The sequence below is a fragment of the Trematomus bernacchii genome, unplaced genomic scaffold, assembly GCF_902827165.1.
Source record: "Trematomus bernacchii unplaced genomic scaffold, fTreBer1.1, whole genome shotgun sequence".
Classification (NCBI taxonomy): Eukaryota; Metazoa; Chordata; class Actinopteri; order Perciformes; family Nototheniidae; genus Trematomus; species Trematomus bernacchii.
Genome location: NW_022987689.1, coordinates 2,119,140 through 2,136,370, shown reverse-complemented (window position 1 = coordinate 2,136,370; position 17,231 = coordinate 2,119,140). Strand labels below are relative to the sequence as shown.

At 40.0% G+C, this 17,231-nt stretch overlaps 1 protein-coding gene across 1 annotated transcript; it reads right to left on the bottom strand.

The window, feature by feature from the left end:
- Window positions 1-1,804: 1,804 nt before the first annotated feature.
- Window positions 1,805-17,014, bottom strand: klhl14 (kelch-like family member 14). The gene is made up of 9 exons (XM_034138051.1): window positions 16,955-17,014; window positions 15,233-16,133; window positions 13,245-13,366; window positions 8,878-8,967; window positions 8,024-8,102; window positions 6,683-6,873; window positions 5,302-5,460; window positions 3,807-3,964; window positions 1,805-3,317 (listed from the first exon to the last, which is right to left on the bottom strand). The coding sequence occupies exons 2-9, from the start codon at window positions 16,108-16,110 to the stop codon at window positions 3,177-3,179; spliced, it is 1,818 nt and encodes a 605-aa protein (XP_033993942.1). The 5' UTR covers window positions 16,111-16,133; window positions 16,955-17,014; the 3' UTR covers window positions 1,805-3,176.
- Window positions 17,015-17,231: the final 217 nt, after the last annotated feature.

The following is a 17,231-nucleotide window of genomic DNA, read 5'->3' as shown; positions in this document are numbered from 1 at the left end:
GCAGAAACCATCTGCTACCACCACCACTGAAGGGTAAATGAAGACTTCAAGTGCTAACTGTTTCTCTATTCATTTTTTGCCCTGGGACAGCTTTCCAAATCGTTGTCTTAATCAAGGTTATAATATTCTTTAAATATCCAGAGTCCCCAATTTAATCTATTAAAATATCTCTATAAACGGTATCTCAGAAGTTGTTGTCAGACATGTCTCTGAGGGTTTTGTGATTCAAAAAACACTGACTATTTTCCAATGTACCGATGCAATATTGTGTGAATTATACATGGATTTATGTAATCTAGTTGAATCATCTCTGTGAGGAAATAATTGCCATCTTATCCCCGAGGCACGCGGCCAAGTGGATGCATGACGTGGAGACGCCAAGCAGAGAAATGGCTGCCATTGAAAGAACGGGGGAAAAAAAGATGTTAGAAATAAACCATCAGGTGTGTGTGCGTGTGTGTGCGTGTGCGAGTGTGTGGGAGGGCCATCATGCTGTTCGATGGTGAGACAGTTGGTAGTAAATGGTTGGCAAATCAAATCTGGTCTGGCATGAGAGGCCGGCCTGAGGGTAAACATCAGGTTCCCCTTATTTTGTTTGCTGGTTCACATTTTAAAGATTCCTGGAGGGTGTGATGTTGTGTTTTCTTTTAATGCTAAACTCACATTATTAATTATTTAACCTTTTGTAAATTGAGAGTATGGAGATGAGTCTTTATTAGGTAATAGGACATGCAAAGATGAACTGCTGGCTAAATAAATCTCTCTGACGTGAATTAATCTGCAGGCCAGCCCAAACACGTTTCTTCTAACTGTTAAAAGTGAGCTTTAGAAAAAAATGAAAGAATCCTATTCAATTATTTTAAACATCCTTATGAGTTGTGATCACTTGGCATTTGCTTTTGTTTTAGCTTCATTCTGTCAAAGTGTGAAGTTGAGTTATTTCACAGATGTTGAAGTTTCTTCTGTGTTCAGTGGCTCAGGCTTTTGGTTCATAACTCCCTTAAATTGAAGCAATTCTCACTTGAGTGGTGAACAGTTCAACCAAAGAATACTTTTTTTTTGTCTTTCAGTTTTTTCATTTCATCATATTTTTATGTCAGAAAACTATTCCAAGAAAAATACAAAAATGTATAGTAGAAATATGTGTTTTTTTCTCAAAATGAAACTTAGGAGAAATCCTAAAGTCTGTTATAGCAAAGTGTATTAACTATAACGCAGCGTTCACACGGCAGCGTGCGTTGAAGCTTGCCGGCGGGTGTGTCTGAAGCTCGACCAATAATCAATCACATGAATCTCCCGCCCCGGACACACAAGCACGCGGTTTGATTGGCTAGAGCTTGGCATATGATTTGATTGGCTGACACTTCCGTCGAAGCACGGCGGCGCGCGTTGAAGCTTCAACACAACTTCCCATTCACTTTGAATGGGGTGATGTCACGCTTTGCCGAACTGCATTGTGGTTCCGTCGCTGCGCTTTGCCTCCGTTGCTTGCTTCAAAAGTTGAGAAAAGTTCAACTTTTCAAGCTTCGACGGAAGCGTCAGCCAATCAAATCATATGCCAGTACAAGCTCTAGCCAATCAAACCGCGTGCTTGTGTGTCCAGGGCGGGAGATTCATGTGATTGGTTGTTGGTCGAGCTTCAGACACGCCCGCCGGCAAGCTTCAACGCACGCTGCCAGGAAAACTTCGATTTGAAAGATGCCAAATGATCTCAAGAAAACCTGGTCAAAACATCACAGAACTGCAAAATGTATTTTAATCATCAAGAGTCAATTTATTTTTCATATTCTAAAATGCAAAGGACATAACAGGATTTGAGAATAAATCCAATGTTGAGTGCACAAAAATGTTTCACTGCAAGCGATTATGTACAAGAATGAAATCAACAAATCTTTACAGAAGTCAACAGGTACTGACAACTTTTTGAACCTAATAACGTAGATTAGACTGGACTTAGATTCATTTTATCACTTTTTTTTCAAACACAGCACATTAATAGATTTACATTTAAGTGAACTTTGCTTGTTGAATCAAAAGTTCACTATTAGTGCATTAAGGACCATTGTATGCTTGTTTGTTTTTCATACATTAAAGATTAGAATCCCATCAAGGTAAATGCTATATGGCCTCATAAACAGGCCTGTTAGCATTAACTTGGAAAGATGAACAATGTCCTTCTCATCTGTTTACCCAAACATACCAACCATTAATACATTGGTTAGCAATTTAAAATTTGATTGTACCGTCATTTTATATTTAACATGGACATTAGTGCGTCATACAGTATGAATATTAGGAGTCAATGGTAACCCTTGAATTGTTTTGCTTGCAGCATGAGAAATATATGCCACAAACATTTGGCAAGATGTTTTTTCTGTCAAGATATACAGAAACACAACTTCAGTTTTGGTGTAAATTATCAACATAATTAGTCATAAATTAGGGCTGGGTGAAAGGACACATCCTCATAAAGATCGTTGTGTAAATGTGTTTTTTTACATTGTCCTGGTTGTGTTTGGATCAGGTAGAGTTACATTGTTTTTCTATGCATACCATGTCAATTAAATAATGACTGCAGAAAGGTTTCTGGACATTTCCCCATTCAAGATAAAGACAACAAAACAGTTTCATAATGATAAGTGCACAATACAGCCAGAGAAAAGTGATGTTTAACATGAGTGAAGAAGAATATTTATACACTTTGATCTTCATGGTTTTGGTAACTCACCCAGCCCTAGTTTAACTTAACCCCATGGGGATTTGAGACTGTTCACCCTTTCTCCCCAGTCCATGAAACAACACTGCATTTTGATGGACATATGCCTCTACTGAATGAAAGCTATAATTCAGTTTAACACTATGCGTGCTATAGAAGAGAAGCCAAAAACACTTACTATCAGTTTAACTCAAATCAAGTATGAAACTGACCATTTCTCAGAACACAGATGAGTTTAAATACATGAGTTACACAATTCTTCTTTTCTTTTTTTTTCTCAAACCTTCAGTAGGTAATAACGAAAGTGCTCTGGTCAAACCTGTAAAAAAATAATTTATACACACCCCCATCGTCTGACCGGACGTTTTGTCACAAAATTGTTGACGACTGTTGTTCTTATTGATGGTCCTTCACCCATTCACGCTCGTCTCCCCCGCCCCCCCCTCGGTTTGATTAATTGTCATTTGTTGAAGGGAAGGCAGGCGGGCAGAATGATGGTGGAGCAGGCGGGGCCCGCTAGGGGCTCGGCCACCTCTCCCTCCAACTCTGTCCACGTTGCTTTCTCTGGGCTGTAGCAGATGGTGGAAGACTTATACGCCCCCTGAGAAATAAAGACACAAATTAATATATTATATAAAATAATTGTATATATTTTTAGAAATGCATGTAGTCCAATAAAACGGGGACAACTTTAAAGATTAAGTCTGGAGATTTTCTATTGTTTTTAGAGCAATGCCTGTGTAGCCAAAGCTAGAAATGGCTCTTATGTCCACTCTTGTGAGATGTTGCTTTATTAACATACAGTAAACAAACACATTGTATTTGAATCTGTATCAGTTTCACATAAACAATCCATATCCTGGTAATATTAGGGCACCAGATGCAACATTTGATTTAATCCGCAGCTGAAAATAGTCTCCAACAAATCAACTTTCTTTCCTGTTTGAGTAAAACTAAAGTATTTATTCCTGACCTGTGCCACAGATATGGTCTCAACGTTTTGTGGCAATTTGATAGAACCTAAATTGTAGACTTTTGCCAGCGTTATCATTTAAACTCAAATAATGTAATCTGATGTGTAATAAAGTACCATGCTCCAGCTGTAGCCCCCCATGAGGAAGATGCTCTCATCCAGAACAGCACAGCCCGGGCCGCTGCGACCCTCCAGGATGGGCGTCTGCAGGATGTTCCACTGGTCGGCTTTCGGGTCGTAACACTCCACCAACATTACATCTAGATGGGAGAAACCTGTTTGAGAGGGAAAGGAAAATATCTTAAAATTATGAGAACACTTAAGCGTATTACATGCAGGCAATATTGTAGTTCCAGGTTACTGTAATTAAACTGCTTGTTTGACTTTAAAGGCCATAAAAACACATATTTGCAATCAGCCTCTCACTTTGGGTTACTTCATAAACATTTCCGGCCATGTTTAAACTCTTTTGGTTATTTCTGTGTGTGCTGTTTTTTCTCTGTGCTCCACTCTCTGGTTTTGAGTGGGTGGGAAAAGAGTGGCGTCATATATTTCTATGTCACAGTTTTGTTTGTAAATCAAATCTGATCACACCCACACAGTCCCAATTGAGTATATTAGCTGAGATTTAAACTCTTCATAAACTAAGCATGCTTTCTTTCCTGACTTGACCTTCTTTCAATTGAATATAATTATGCTTTTGTAGTCAGGAACATTTATTGTTAAGGGGATTTATTTTATAAAAATGAAGCTCATCATCGTATGCTGCTAGCAGGTCCCGTCATTGCACAGTAAGCCTGTTTAACTTACAATTGATGCTCTGTAAATACACCGATAGCAAGTATATATGCAGTTAAATAAAGGAGAAATTAACAGATGAAACATTGATATCTGGTTCAGTCAAATTCATCTTTGCTTTTCTTTTCTTACTTCTCTCACGGCTTCTGAAGCCTGTTTGATTGAATCTACAAGTGTATTATTTCCCCAAGTACATGAACGTAGACACATTGTATAGCAAGGCCTTTTAGTGACATAACACATTTCATCATGTATGTTATGAAGTAAATTAATGAATATTAAAGTGAAGAAAAAAACCACTCACCCCATAAAAATAAGACGGAAACATACAAACAGCCATATACATTTAGTAACTAATCAAAGGCGTGAGAAAACAGAAGAAAATTATTTTTGTGACAGAGTTTAGGCTTCCTAATGCAAGGATTTATTGAGCTTAATTTGAAGCTGTAGTGGTGTATAGCCAATCAAATCTTGCATTCTGTACACCCTGTAAATACCTGTTTAAAAGTATTTTAAATTAGATATAAAAACTGTATTTCAAAAAGAAAAAAAGGAAAGATACAAGACCGAGCTTTTCATAATTCACATTCAGCATTCAATTTTGCTGATAAATTACAAATGCACAACACAAACTGTAACTTTAATTCAGTTGTTTGTTAGGCGTATTCATTTTGTACCTTGAATGCTGAAGTGTATTAAGCCGCCTGCTCATAATAGCAGCATCTCTTTCACTTTTTCTCTTTTTAAAAATAAAATACATTGGAAAATCTTGACCTCTTTTTTTGTTAATTTCCTGAAACGCTCGAGTGCTTACCTTTCAAATGGTTTCCACCAATAGCATATAGGCGGTCATTCATTACTGCCAGGGCATGAATGGCACGCTTTGTGTTCATATCCTGTTTCCTCGCCCACACGTCCATTATAGGGTCATAACAGTAGAGCCAGGACACATACTCTCCATTGTGCACTCCTCCTGCAACAGATAAACATAAAAATATCTATTTATTACTGTGTTCAAGTTTATACTGAGGGAAGACACTTAGCGAATGTGAAACACTCTGTAGGTTAACCCGACACACGCTTGCTCATCAAAGATAATCTGATCATAACGATTCATTCAGATGCTTCACTTAAAACATTTACAGGATTGAAATATATTGTAAAATTATCTTCAACATAAAAATGGTATCCAGGCAGTTAGTTATTGTTTTTTTCTGATTTTTGTTGGTAATAGATGGTAGTGTGTCACAGCTAATGGCGCCTTCACCAACCGGCCCTATTCAAACGCTCAAGGTTGGTGCTTTTGTTCCCTTCTTTTGGTTTTATATTGTAATAACTGGCTTGGTGCAGAATACAGAACAATAGTCATAAAATGCTCTGATGATTCAGTGATAGTCAGCGTTTGGAAGAGGAGGATTTTGGTTTATGACAATGTGCGTTGGTGTGATGAGTACTTGATGGATTTAAATGTCACTTAAACATAATATATCCGTATAGATCCCAGACGAAGTAAACGTGTTGTATTGAATGTATATCGGGCTGGTTTTAAAACATTTGTGTTGCTGCATTTCATGGCATTCAAGTTCTTTGCCTGATTATGAATCAAAAATCATAATTTACTACTCATTATGGAGCAGAATTACACCTCTTAAATGTTAAATTATCATATATTAAGTTAATTAAAGATGCTAATGCATTACTGTTTAAGTAACACATTTATGTTGCACAGGGTCATGGTGAAGGTTTATTTAGCTACTTAATGTAATCTTGGGTAATTTGATATATTTTATAAACAGAATAATCCTAATCTTAGAACTATATATTTTAAACAAATGTAATAGTGTAAAAGTACTTGTATTACTAAAAAGTTAAACTACATATACTCAAGTATTGTAAATTAGGTCTTTTTACTTTACTTGAGTATTCCCCTTTAATGCAAATTGATACTTTTACTCCACTGTTCTGCAAATCTGGACTCCTTCTTGTTCAGTGAATTCATCTGAAAGACCCACGGATAAACTGTATGCAAGTGTAATTATGTTTAAAAAGCCTCTTTGATTAGCTCAAAAATGAATCATGTGGCCTGTTGTGCCAATCTGTTTATTATAAAGAGCAGAGGGATAATAGATTATTTGCAGAGGTAGATGTTTTTTCTTGTCAAAAGAAGACGGGATAATAAGTGTGTCTCTCCTGACCTGATATGTAGATCTTGCCGTTGTGCACGGCCCCTGCATGGGCGGCCAGCGGCTGCGGCAGAGGCGACAGGTAGGTCCACTCGTTGGTCTCCAGGTTGTAGGACTCAACGCTGGAGAGGTAGCCGCTCTCGTTCCTACCACCAACCACGTACAGGTGTTTCTCCATGCGGCAGGCAAAGAAACTGGCTCTCCTGAGGAAGAAAGTGTCAACCAGACATCATCATTACACCAGCAACAACAAGTTTTACTGTCCACAGTTTTATCATGGAGTCGAAATCATCTTACATATTAAACTTATCGAGACTGTGCTAGTAACATGCTTACTGGCTATGAGGACTTATCTTTATCCAAGAATTATGACTGTACTGACTTTTTCAAAAGATATTTCAGGTAGTATGACTTTATAAATTCTATATGAGAAATAGAAAAAATGTATAATGTTTTTGTGGAAATTGTTAAAAAATCTAATCTAAAAAAGTCTTAAAGGTCCCATGTCATGGCCATTTCTACTGATCATAATTCCATTGTTGAGGTCTACTAGAATAGATTTACATTGTGCAATTTTCCAAACTCACATTGGTTTCTCATACAGCATCTCTGTATAGTATGTGTATTCACTGAATTTCACTCTCTGTCCTAAACGCCTTGTTGGAGCTCCTGCCCCCCCCCTCCCTGTGAGCCCAGTGTGCTCTGATTGGTCAGCTCGCCCACTGGCTCGCTGCTGCGAGGAGCTGACAGTGTGAGCTGGCTTACTGGTGTGGTTTCCTGCTTGCTGCGAGACAGCGAATGGACGCGGGAAGGGGGGGGGGGGGTGCTGAGGGGGCTGCAGCAGCCCCATCTGCGAGGCTCCACTAGCACCCGCATCCCCCCCGCACCCCCAAACGCGGCGCACCTACAGTGTAAGCGCGCCCCAGTTTCGCCGCGCTGCGAGGCTCCACAATCACCCCCCCCCCAGCGCGTCACATTTTCGCCGCTAAAAGAGTGTGTGTGTGTGAGGAGCTCCACGGATTGGTTCATTTGGACCAATGGGTTCATTTGGATCGTCGTTACGTCACTTAGTACAAGGAAGAAAAAGAGAAATTTCCAACGAGGCGTTCTGAGGCAGGTCTTTTCTGTGTTAGAGTTTTACTCGCTACAGGGTGTACTTTGAGGGTTTGTGACTTTGCAGACCGTTTACATGCAGAAAAACCTTCATAACACACAAGGGGACGGGTAATAACCAGAAAAGCATGACATTGGACCTTTAACGTGTGAAGTCAAATAATACATCATCACATTTACTGTATGTTGGATTATAGAAACCATACTATAAATAGCATTTCTGTATTTAACCAAACTTACCTCTCCTGCATCGGAGGTAACTGTATCCAACTGTTGAATCTGGGATCATAGCGGCTGACAAAGTGAGTGCTGTGCTTTCCTGTAAAGACAGACAGAAATCAAGATCAGTGACACTGATTATTATAAAATGACTTATTGGGGTGAGCTCAGTTCTAATTGGTTTACTTTTTCCCAAATTCTTTGTTTTACACAGCACCAATGAAATGCACAAGTGTGACATAGCAAGTCTCCATCTAATATAAACACATTATCTGAAAGTCACCACCCACACACAGTCATTTTCAGTGTTAGCAGGTGCTGCTTTTCACCGCCAACAAGTGATGACAGAAGTCCTGTAATTGTTGTAAGTGAAATGTTTTTTAAAACATCTTTAATTATTTGTGATGATGTGTGTTGATATTGTGTTGGTTTCCCCTCGCAGAGCTTAATGAACAGAGATAAATAAACACAAATAAATTGACTGAGTGCAGTGTGGTTGTTTTGATACCAAAAACAAAAGGACAGTATCAGATTTGTTGATCATTTACAGTCTTTTCTTTTTAAATATGGTAATGTGTTACTGTACCACCCCTTCACAAAAAGTACTTTTAACACTTACACATTGCAAATATATGTAACTGTTAATAACAGTAATTTCTCTGTGCCAATTATTGACAAGTGTTGAGTGGAGTGTTGTTTGTCCACTCAGAGCTGAACTGGCTCTAGGATGAGTGTGGAAACGTTACATCAACTCTGATGAGATTGAACTTGCATGAACTCTGGCTCAGAGCGTTCTCTTAATGAAGTAAACACTGACAAATGTCCAGAGTGAAATCACTGGAAAGCATGACGTTCAGTCCGTGGTGTGAGCGTACCGTTGGGGTTCCACTGGTCCTCTCCGCCCAGCAGCAGGATGAAGTTCTCCACCTCCACCACGCAGTGATGGGCGCTGTTGTAAGGCATTACTAGAGGAGACACAGAAATCAAAAGGTATAAATCATTAGAACATGTGAATACAAGGCAGTATTTATATGATCTCTCATAAATGTACATAAATAAAGATGACATTGTATCATCAAGTAAGAATAATTCCCCGAAATGAAAAGCAGCATGTAAACCAGGCTGTTAAGGCCACACTTATCGGAGCACTGGTGCTGAAATAAAGTCAGATAAACGTACGTATACGCGATAAATCAATTATTAATTTAAATTAAATAAGTACTTCAAATTCAACCTTTGAATTCCACAGCTTTATACTATTGGACTATTACAGGGTTGCCACAATAAATGGCATGCTTATAAAAAAAAAGATCTCAGCCAACAAAAACAAAAAAAGTACTCTTCTCCCCCAGAATTGTATTAGGCCACTGTTTAATGCGTGGTTTAGAAGAAGTACTTAATTAACCTTCACCTGTCATCAATTCAAATTATAAAGATTATTTTAACAATCAATCCTACTCTTAAACAAATTAACTCAAAAACGCCTGTGTCTCAAATGCACTAGGCCCCAATATACAGTAGGTCTGTACACAATACAATTAGTTCTTATGATTAGATTATCTATCTTAAAACTATAAAATATAAATATAAAAAATGTGTTCCTTATGCAGACACTATATTTATTTATTTTTGCTGGTTTGACAGGTCAACATTATGGTGAAGAAAACAGTCCCTGTTAAAGGGACACAGCCCAGTCTATTTCACAATCATCAGTTTGAGTCGATGTTATAGGATTTATTTCCCCTTCTCATTGCTTTTCGCTTCCATTCATCCATCTACAGGAAGTAATTTCTTGTGGGGAATCAAGCCAGTTGACTATTAAACTGGAACTAATGAAAGTACGAGGCAGGGCAAACAGTCTACTGTTTTTTCCGATAATATCTACCTACTTACTCACCTACCATCTACCTACCTTCTTCCTATCTACCTTAATATCTGATAAGGCCAATAAACGTCTGTTGTCACCCTCCAGTAAATACTACTAGGACTGAATATCACAGTGCAATAGTTTTCCCTTTTTCTTCATCTTACATTAAATATCCCACAGCAGCTATTTGTCTCGTTATATATTGAGTATGTCTACCAAATATGATCTTGAATGTATCATACTTATATAAGTTAGCATAAACGGCTACAAGCTCACAGCTGCAACAGGACCCCTGTCTGAGGATTTTCCCTTGTGTATGTTTTGTACTCCCCTTCTCTCCTCCATCTTCTTTTTACTGAAGTGACCCCATTGAGATGTAGAGAAATGGTCTTAGGTGACAGTCATAATGAACATGATCGTGTTCACTCAATAAATCTCAGGCCCGGTGCTTTTTGAGCACAAATCAGTGAAATGTTAAAGCCCACCTGTCTGTCTCCATCAGTCATTTCCACTGTCACCTCCCCACCGCCTGATGGATCACAGTTGCTGCAAAATTAGACAGCCTTGAATCTCATTTCTTTCCAATTGGCCTCTCCCTGCAATCTCACTCTGGCTGGCTGACATGTGCCGGTCCTCTATGGGCGGGGGGGGGGGGGGGGTCTCAGATAGGAACTAATACTACATACACTAAACACAGCTTTATCTTGAAACGAGGGGATTAGGTTGCCTGCCTCCAGTGCACCTCAAAGACGAGTGCCATATGACTGCCAAATTCCCTTACATGCTATTTACATTATCATTCAGTCAGCAGTATATAGGACACGGATGGGCGGCTTTTTATTTGATGTCTAGCGACTTGTACTCGTACTAAAAATCATCTTGTACCCGTGTGAAAAGAAGATTATTGCTTTACAGTATGTCACAGGCTGCAGTATGAGGCGTGCTGCGGGAATATTTGCCTCTACAGGTGCCACACACACACACACACACACACACACACACACACACACACACACACACACACACACACACACACACACACACACACACACACACACACACACACACACACACACACACACACACACACACACACACACACACACACACACACACACACACACACACACACACACACACACACACACACACACACACACACACACACACACACACACACACACACACACACACACACACACACACACCACACACACACACACACACACACACACACACACACACACACACACACACACACACACAGCGGGATAGGACATCATAATTTAGACCTCTACTCAAGTCTTGTACAGTGAAAAAAATAGAACATATCTGTTATTTGTTCTCCTACAATGTGTATTATTGTACTGATCACCTGAGAAAAAGTATGAAATAATCGAACTATAGGTCCCCTCTGCCCTTACATTACCCCCCCCCCAGGTGTGAACAGCCATAGGAGGACAGGATGAGCACGTCCTCTGTGAGATGGATGCCATCACTCCATTCTACAGTGAGCTGCAGGGCTCACTAGAGGGAGTCAGAAACCTCTGCATAGAGGCACAGTCGGGGTTGGTTGAGTGACTCCACAGCTAATGCACCACTGCTGCTCCAGCTCTGACGTGCCTTTAACACCATTACAATTGCATCCCACTGAGCTCAATTCCTTTGTTCTAGCCCATGCTGCGTAGATGAGGTCCATTTGCAAGTGGGGGGGTTTTAATATCAGGTTGGTTTTAAAAGAAGAAGAAGAGAATAGTCCAGCATTGTGTCTGAGCCTGCGCCTGCCTTTGTCTTGTGTTCGTCCACGCTGCTGTGGGTACACTAGATGGCAAACTTTACACTGGAATCAGCGAGCAGGAGATATATATGACACACACTAGAGAGGGATCAGATTCTTCCCTAAATTGTGTTGATGAATGTCTTAATCAAGGGCTGTCCCTCTCAGGTTTCGCCTCATTGAAAAGTTATGATTGAATGTTAATAATCTTCTATTCCACATCCATTGTGTGGAGGCTACATAAGATGCTCACTGATGTGTTAAGGGGATGATTTTGCAGTTTTGTCCTTCCACTTGGCCACGGACCATTTGAGTGTTAACTTTTTAGTTTAGAGTGATGGAAATCCCTACTGACCTTTTGCTTGGTGCAGTCTATACCCAGGAGTGTGAGTTAAATGAGAAAATGACAATATAAACACCAGAGAGCTGCAGGCTGTTTTTGTGTATGCACGGCTCCTTTTTAGCAAAAATGCACCCAGACAGATGTGGCCAAATATAGATTAAAATAGCATATTACTGCCAGAATTTTTTATAATAAGAGCAGAGGAAGAAACCATAGTCAAAATTGTTCTCTGAATTCAAGACAAGACAGAAGCAATAAACCAGATTCATTGAAAATGCGTGCCATAATGTGAGGATATAAACTGCACAGCACCGAGCTGACAGAAAACAGACCTATGGCTAATGTGTACGAATGAAGAGACACGACTAGATATGGCTACAACCAAAACAAAAGGACAAAAACTCAATATATCTGGCAATGATGATGCAAAGGACAAATTTGGTTCCCCATTAGCTCGTGTTTGACCTTTGCAATATGACAACAATATAGTGGTGAGCCATAAAAGGTCAGGGAAGACAGAGAGAATAAAGAGCATAGTACACTCTACAGAGGTGAGTGTTGCAGGAAGTCGTCACATACAGTACGTTCTCTAGAGATGGTATTTTTATTTATTTTTTAAATAGAATACATTCTTTGGTGATATTATGAGAACTTGCATTTGATATCATGAAATCAATATCACGAACTGTACCCCTGGTATTCATTTCTAAAGGTTATAGGAGATGTCTTTATGTCTTTTATAATTCATTAATAAACGTTATATATTTGCTTTTGGATTTTAACTCACCTTATTTAAACCTATATAAATAGTGATTTCAGGTCAACAGGCTGCGTTTAAGTATAGGGTAATTTAATCTCACGTATTGATCGATTTGAGTGTATTGTTAAGATTTTGAGGAAAGATATCATTCAATATTGTTCTCTCTCTCTTTCTGCTACATTAGATTATTAGATTCAAGTAAATCTCATCATGCATCCTGCCACTATATTTCACAAAAAACAAGGGAAACCGGGCATGAAGCTCTCCACAGTGAAGTCACGCTCTGATTAAAAACGTATATTAAAAGTGATAGGGATACATTATTACCTAAAGGATTTAGGGAAATCCTTCCCCTCATTTTCCATGGAAATTAACCTGTGTTAAAGTCATCCATAGGAACAACTTTTTCTCATCATAAAAGCCACTAACACAAGATGCCTCGGGTGAAAAGAAAAGAAAAAAAGAAAGAAGGCAGCAGAGCCTTTTGCTACTCACTTGTGAGGATCTTCCATGTCTTTTTTTCGTCGTCATAGAACTGGACCAAATTGCTGGGGAGACGATCAGGTCCAGGAGGCAAACCACCCACCAGTAACAGCATCCTCTTATTGGAACGGATTCTGTAAAGTCAAGAGTGTGGGTGTTAGGAAACAGAACAAAACAGGTATCAAGCCTTGAGATCAAACCTCCAGAAGGCCAAAATAAGCTCAAGCTGAACCTGGAAACCTTTAATTTCTTAATTTACATAATAAGATTGATAGTATTAGCAGCAGTTGCCCAGCGTGTTTTAATCTATCCCTCTGAATATGCTCCATGTAAGAATGAAATCATCAACAAATTAATTAAAATATAAATGTATGCATTCTGTTAATACCTGTTCCTTGTCTGGGTAGAAACACTGGACTTGAAGCTACACATCAGGCCATATGTGGCCATGTTATTATAATTAACAAAAAATTGCTCAACAGCGTACTTATCATTTTGATGTGTTATTGAATGGTTATTGTACTCTAAAGATATCTTTTCAATTAGCTGTGAAGCGAGGACGATCCTGCAGGGTGCCATGCTGGAGGCTACAAGCACAATTGAGTACATAAACCTGCCTATACAATGTCTCCATTTCATTGGCTGCAGTGATTCATGTGACATCCTTGAACCAGTGGTGAGATATTCCCTGCTGTTTGTATATGATACATAACGCAAAAGCAGCACACTTTACTGTACATTAATGACCGTTATCTGGCTCCTAATGGATATGAACACAAAGCTACAAATTAATCACAATATGCAGTAAAAAGATTAAGAGCAACTGGCCTTTATATTCAGTCAGGTTCACCTTTTTCATATTTTACTTTTTTATGCTTGGGAAAATAACCGTCGTCTCGGTACATTCTCTCTGCTACTGGCCGACTCGGAAGTGTTTTGGGGTTATTCATATGCAAATGAGCCCCTGGACATAGATAATGGTGATTAATTGAGAGGAGAGAAACAGTGGCATGTGAAACTAATTATGAGGATTGCTGATTCTTTGCTCATTCAGGTCCATATGTGGGAAGAGATATGTTATTGGGGTAAAGTATAAATAGATACATGTGAAATTATTGTATTTTTTGACATTCTTTGTGCAAGATAATATTTTTGGGGTCATTTTTTTTTGCTAATTATTTGCTCTCTTAATATGTATAGGTATGCAGTAAAGAAGAAATTGGCCTCACTACTTTTTTAGCTTTGGCTGTACAGTTAGCTCTGTAAACAAAACCTGACAACAGCACCATCAATCAATCATCTTACTGACACCGCCTGCCTACTCACAGCTCCTAAAAGTGCTGATCAGGAGAAACATGGATAATAATGTGAGCGAGAAATGTTTATCTAACCTGAGAATAAGGCGAATTGCAGAGTGTCCCTGATTTGATCAATCCTCAAATACTACATACTCTAATATAATGAATTCCCTCTGACTGTATTTGTCATTTTTGTTTAATGTATCCTTGATAGCTGTGGTAGTCTTCCATGATTCTATGATTGTTACATAATTACCATGTAATCCTGGTAACAATTAAATTATAGCATTTCAAATCGTATTCATGAGAGTTGCTACACTTCAAATGCATAACCTTTATCTAGTTTGCGGCATCTTGTCTACACTGATTAGAAAGCAATTACACAGATGTGTGAGGAAATAAAGAGCTGTTTTTTCTTCACTGAATCATAAGGTAACCTTGTGGGTATGGATACAGTGTAGTATAGAGTCAATCAACCAGCAGTCTTTTACAGGAATAGCCACACATTCATCATCACTCTGGCCTCAGACCTCACATCTCAGACTGACCACCTACATGGTCCAGACTTCAGGCTGTAGACCAGACGGCACTGTGTTCACATTTAACAAGTGGGAGGCATTTCATCACCTTCCATCTACTTTCAAAGAGCTCATTGCTTTGTGTTTGTGTCTGCGTTTTCTTTTGTATCTTTGTCATCCTCACCTGCTTGACGTGGTCTGCCTGCAGTGCTGTCTGAAGGGCATCAGGTGGTAGTTCATGGCATCCAGGAGAAGTTTTTGGCACACAGGGTCAGTCCTCATGAAGTCAACAGACTGCACCCTCTCCACCAGCTCTGGAGCAGGTATGAGGGCGAAGCGCAGCCTCTTCATAAGGTCCGGCGCATAGTGCATGCGAGTCTCCCGGTCATGCTCCAGCCAGAGGACTGACATCTGGAAAAGAGCCAGCTCTGACTCCACAGGGGGTGGCAGAGCGTCTAGCATGGCGCACATCTCCTCAAAGTTCAGCAGCAGAACATCCTCCACCAGGTACTTGTTGGCCAATTTCTTGGTCTCATCCAGTCCATGGAGTGCGGCAATCTTGCAGATCTGCTTGTAGTTCTGCACAGAGATCTGGTCGTTGAGGAACTGCACACTGAGCTTGGTAATCTGGGGGATATTGAGTATCTTGCTGACTGACAGCACCTCTTCCACCGTGTCCAGGGAAAGAGTCACGTTGGCAGTGTACAGGTACTCCAGCACTAATCGTAGTCCAATGGAGGAGCAGCCCTGGAGTACCAGGTTATTGATGGGCCTGGCACTGGGGGTCACCCTCTTGTCGTCAGGAGAGGATGAAGGGGTCCCACTGCTGCCCTGGTCCCCTTTGCTCCCCTCATTGTTGATGATATTGTGGGAAGAGAAGAGGGATCTGAAATACTGGGAGCAGGATGCCAGCACAGCTTTGTGGCAGTGAAACTGCTGTCCCTGGGCCGTGAGAGTCACATCACAGAAAAGCTGTTTTCTCCATAAGAGGTTGAGCCCGTGCAGCAGGGTGTCACTGTGTGTTGGGTCAAAGGTGGATGTTCTATCACCCGATCTGGACATGACTTCCTGACTGTGAACGCCACCTAGGCAACAAATAAACCATGCAAGCCATTTACCTCAGGTCATGTATTTTTTTAGCACAACACACAGCAGCCTATAGATGATATCAGTCAGCTATTACAACAGAAAGCCGTTTCCCGAGTAAGTTATAGCACAGATCTCCCGTGCATCCAGCGGGGAAGAGATATCATGCCATGCCAGCCGGCGAGAATCTACATCAATACGGCTTTCAACTTTGAGCTCTGGTCGTAAAGCAACAAACAAAAACGCAGTAGTTCCCATAGCGTCCCACTCTTTTTCATTCTTAACTCAAGATGATTTAAAAACGGGGCTGGTGTCTGAAGGGCGCTGTCAAAACAAACCGAAGATACGGAGATGCTGCGGCGCTTCCCCCTCGTAACGCGGCTGAAGTTGTAGGATAAGGAAAAAGAGACACGGTGGACGGATAACATGCAGCATACAGCTAACACGTATCCCTTCTCCTATCTTGCTGCACAACCCCACAATGAGGACATTACACATCGCACAGATTTTTAAGGAGTCATACAAAAGCAATTAGTTTGTCTCCGAACCGTCAGCAACACTACGGGTGCGTTTCGCGTTTAGCCTACATGAGTAAAGCGGACGTGAGTAGCGAAAAATATTCACTGAAATACAGTTTTCGGCAAAGTTAAACGTAATATACATATCGGTTGTTTTCTAGACAGTACAAAAAGCAATTTCTACGTGCGTAATGTGTGTAAACTTAACACAAGCGTGCTGTAACGTTGTAGCCAGATTCACTAAAAGCGCCTGTCACAACTAAATGATGTGAGCAGCTCGCCTGAGAAGGAGCCAAACTTACCTGACTTCAGCTCTTGACAAAAAAGAAAGTAAGCTTCAGGTTCCCAATATTCCTCACTTGGATATGTCCTTTGTTCTCCTTTTAAAGAAATGTCCTTTCCTTTAAAGTCTATGGTCGGTGGTGTCTCAAAATAACCATTGATTCCAACTCATAAAGTCACTATTTCAGGTTATTTGTTGACGTTGATCATTTGTTCTTCTGAATTAACAAGAAGTGTGTGAGTGTGTGAGAGGGAGCTGTGCTTTCTGCAAGAGAAGAAGAAGAAGAAATATACGTG

Bases quoted from the DNA above. Each gene is read 5' to 3' on its own strand.
- klhl14 (XM_034138051.1), bottom strand. From the start codon at position 16,110: ATGTCCAGATCGGGTGATAGAACATCCACCTTTGACCCAACACACAGT. The intron at 6,874-8,023 runs GTAAGTTTGGTT...TTTCTTCCTCAG, and splicing joins TTACCTCCGATGCAGGAGAG to GAGAGCCAGTTTCTTTGCCT. The intron at 5,461-6,682 runs GTCAGGAGAGAC...TATCTGTTGCAG, and splicing joins CGGCAAGATCTACATATCAG to GAGGAGTGCACAATGGAGAG.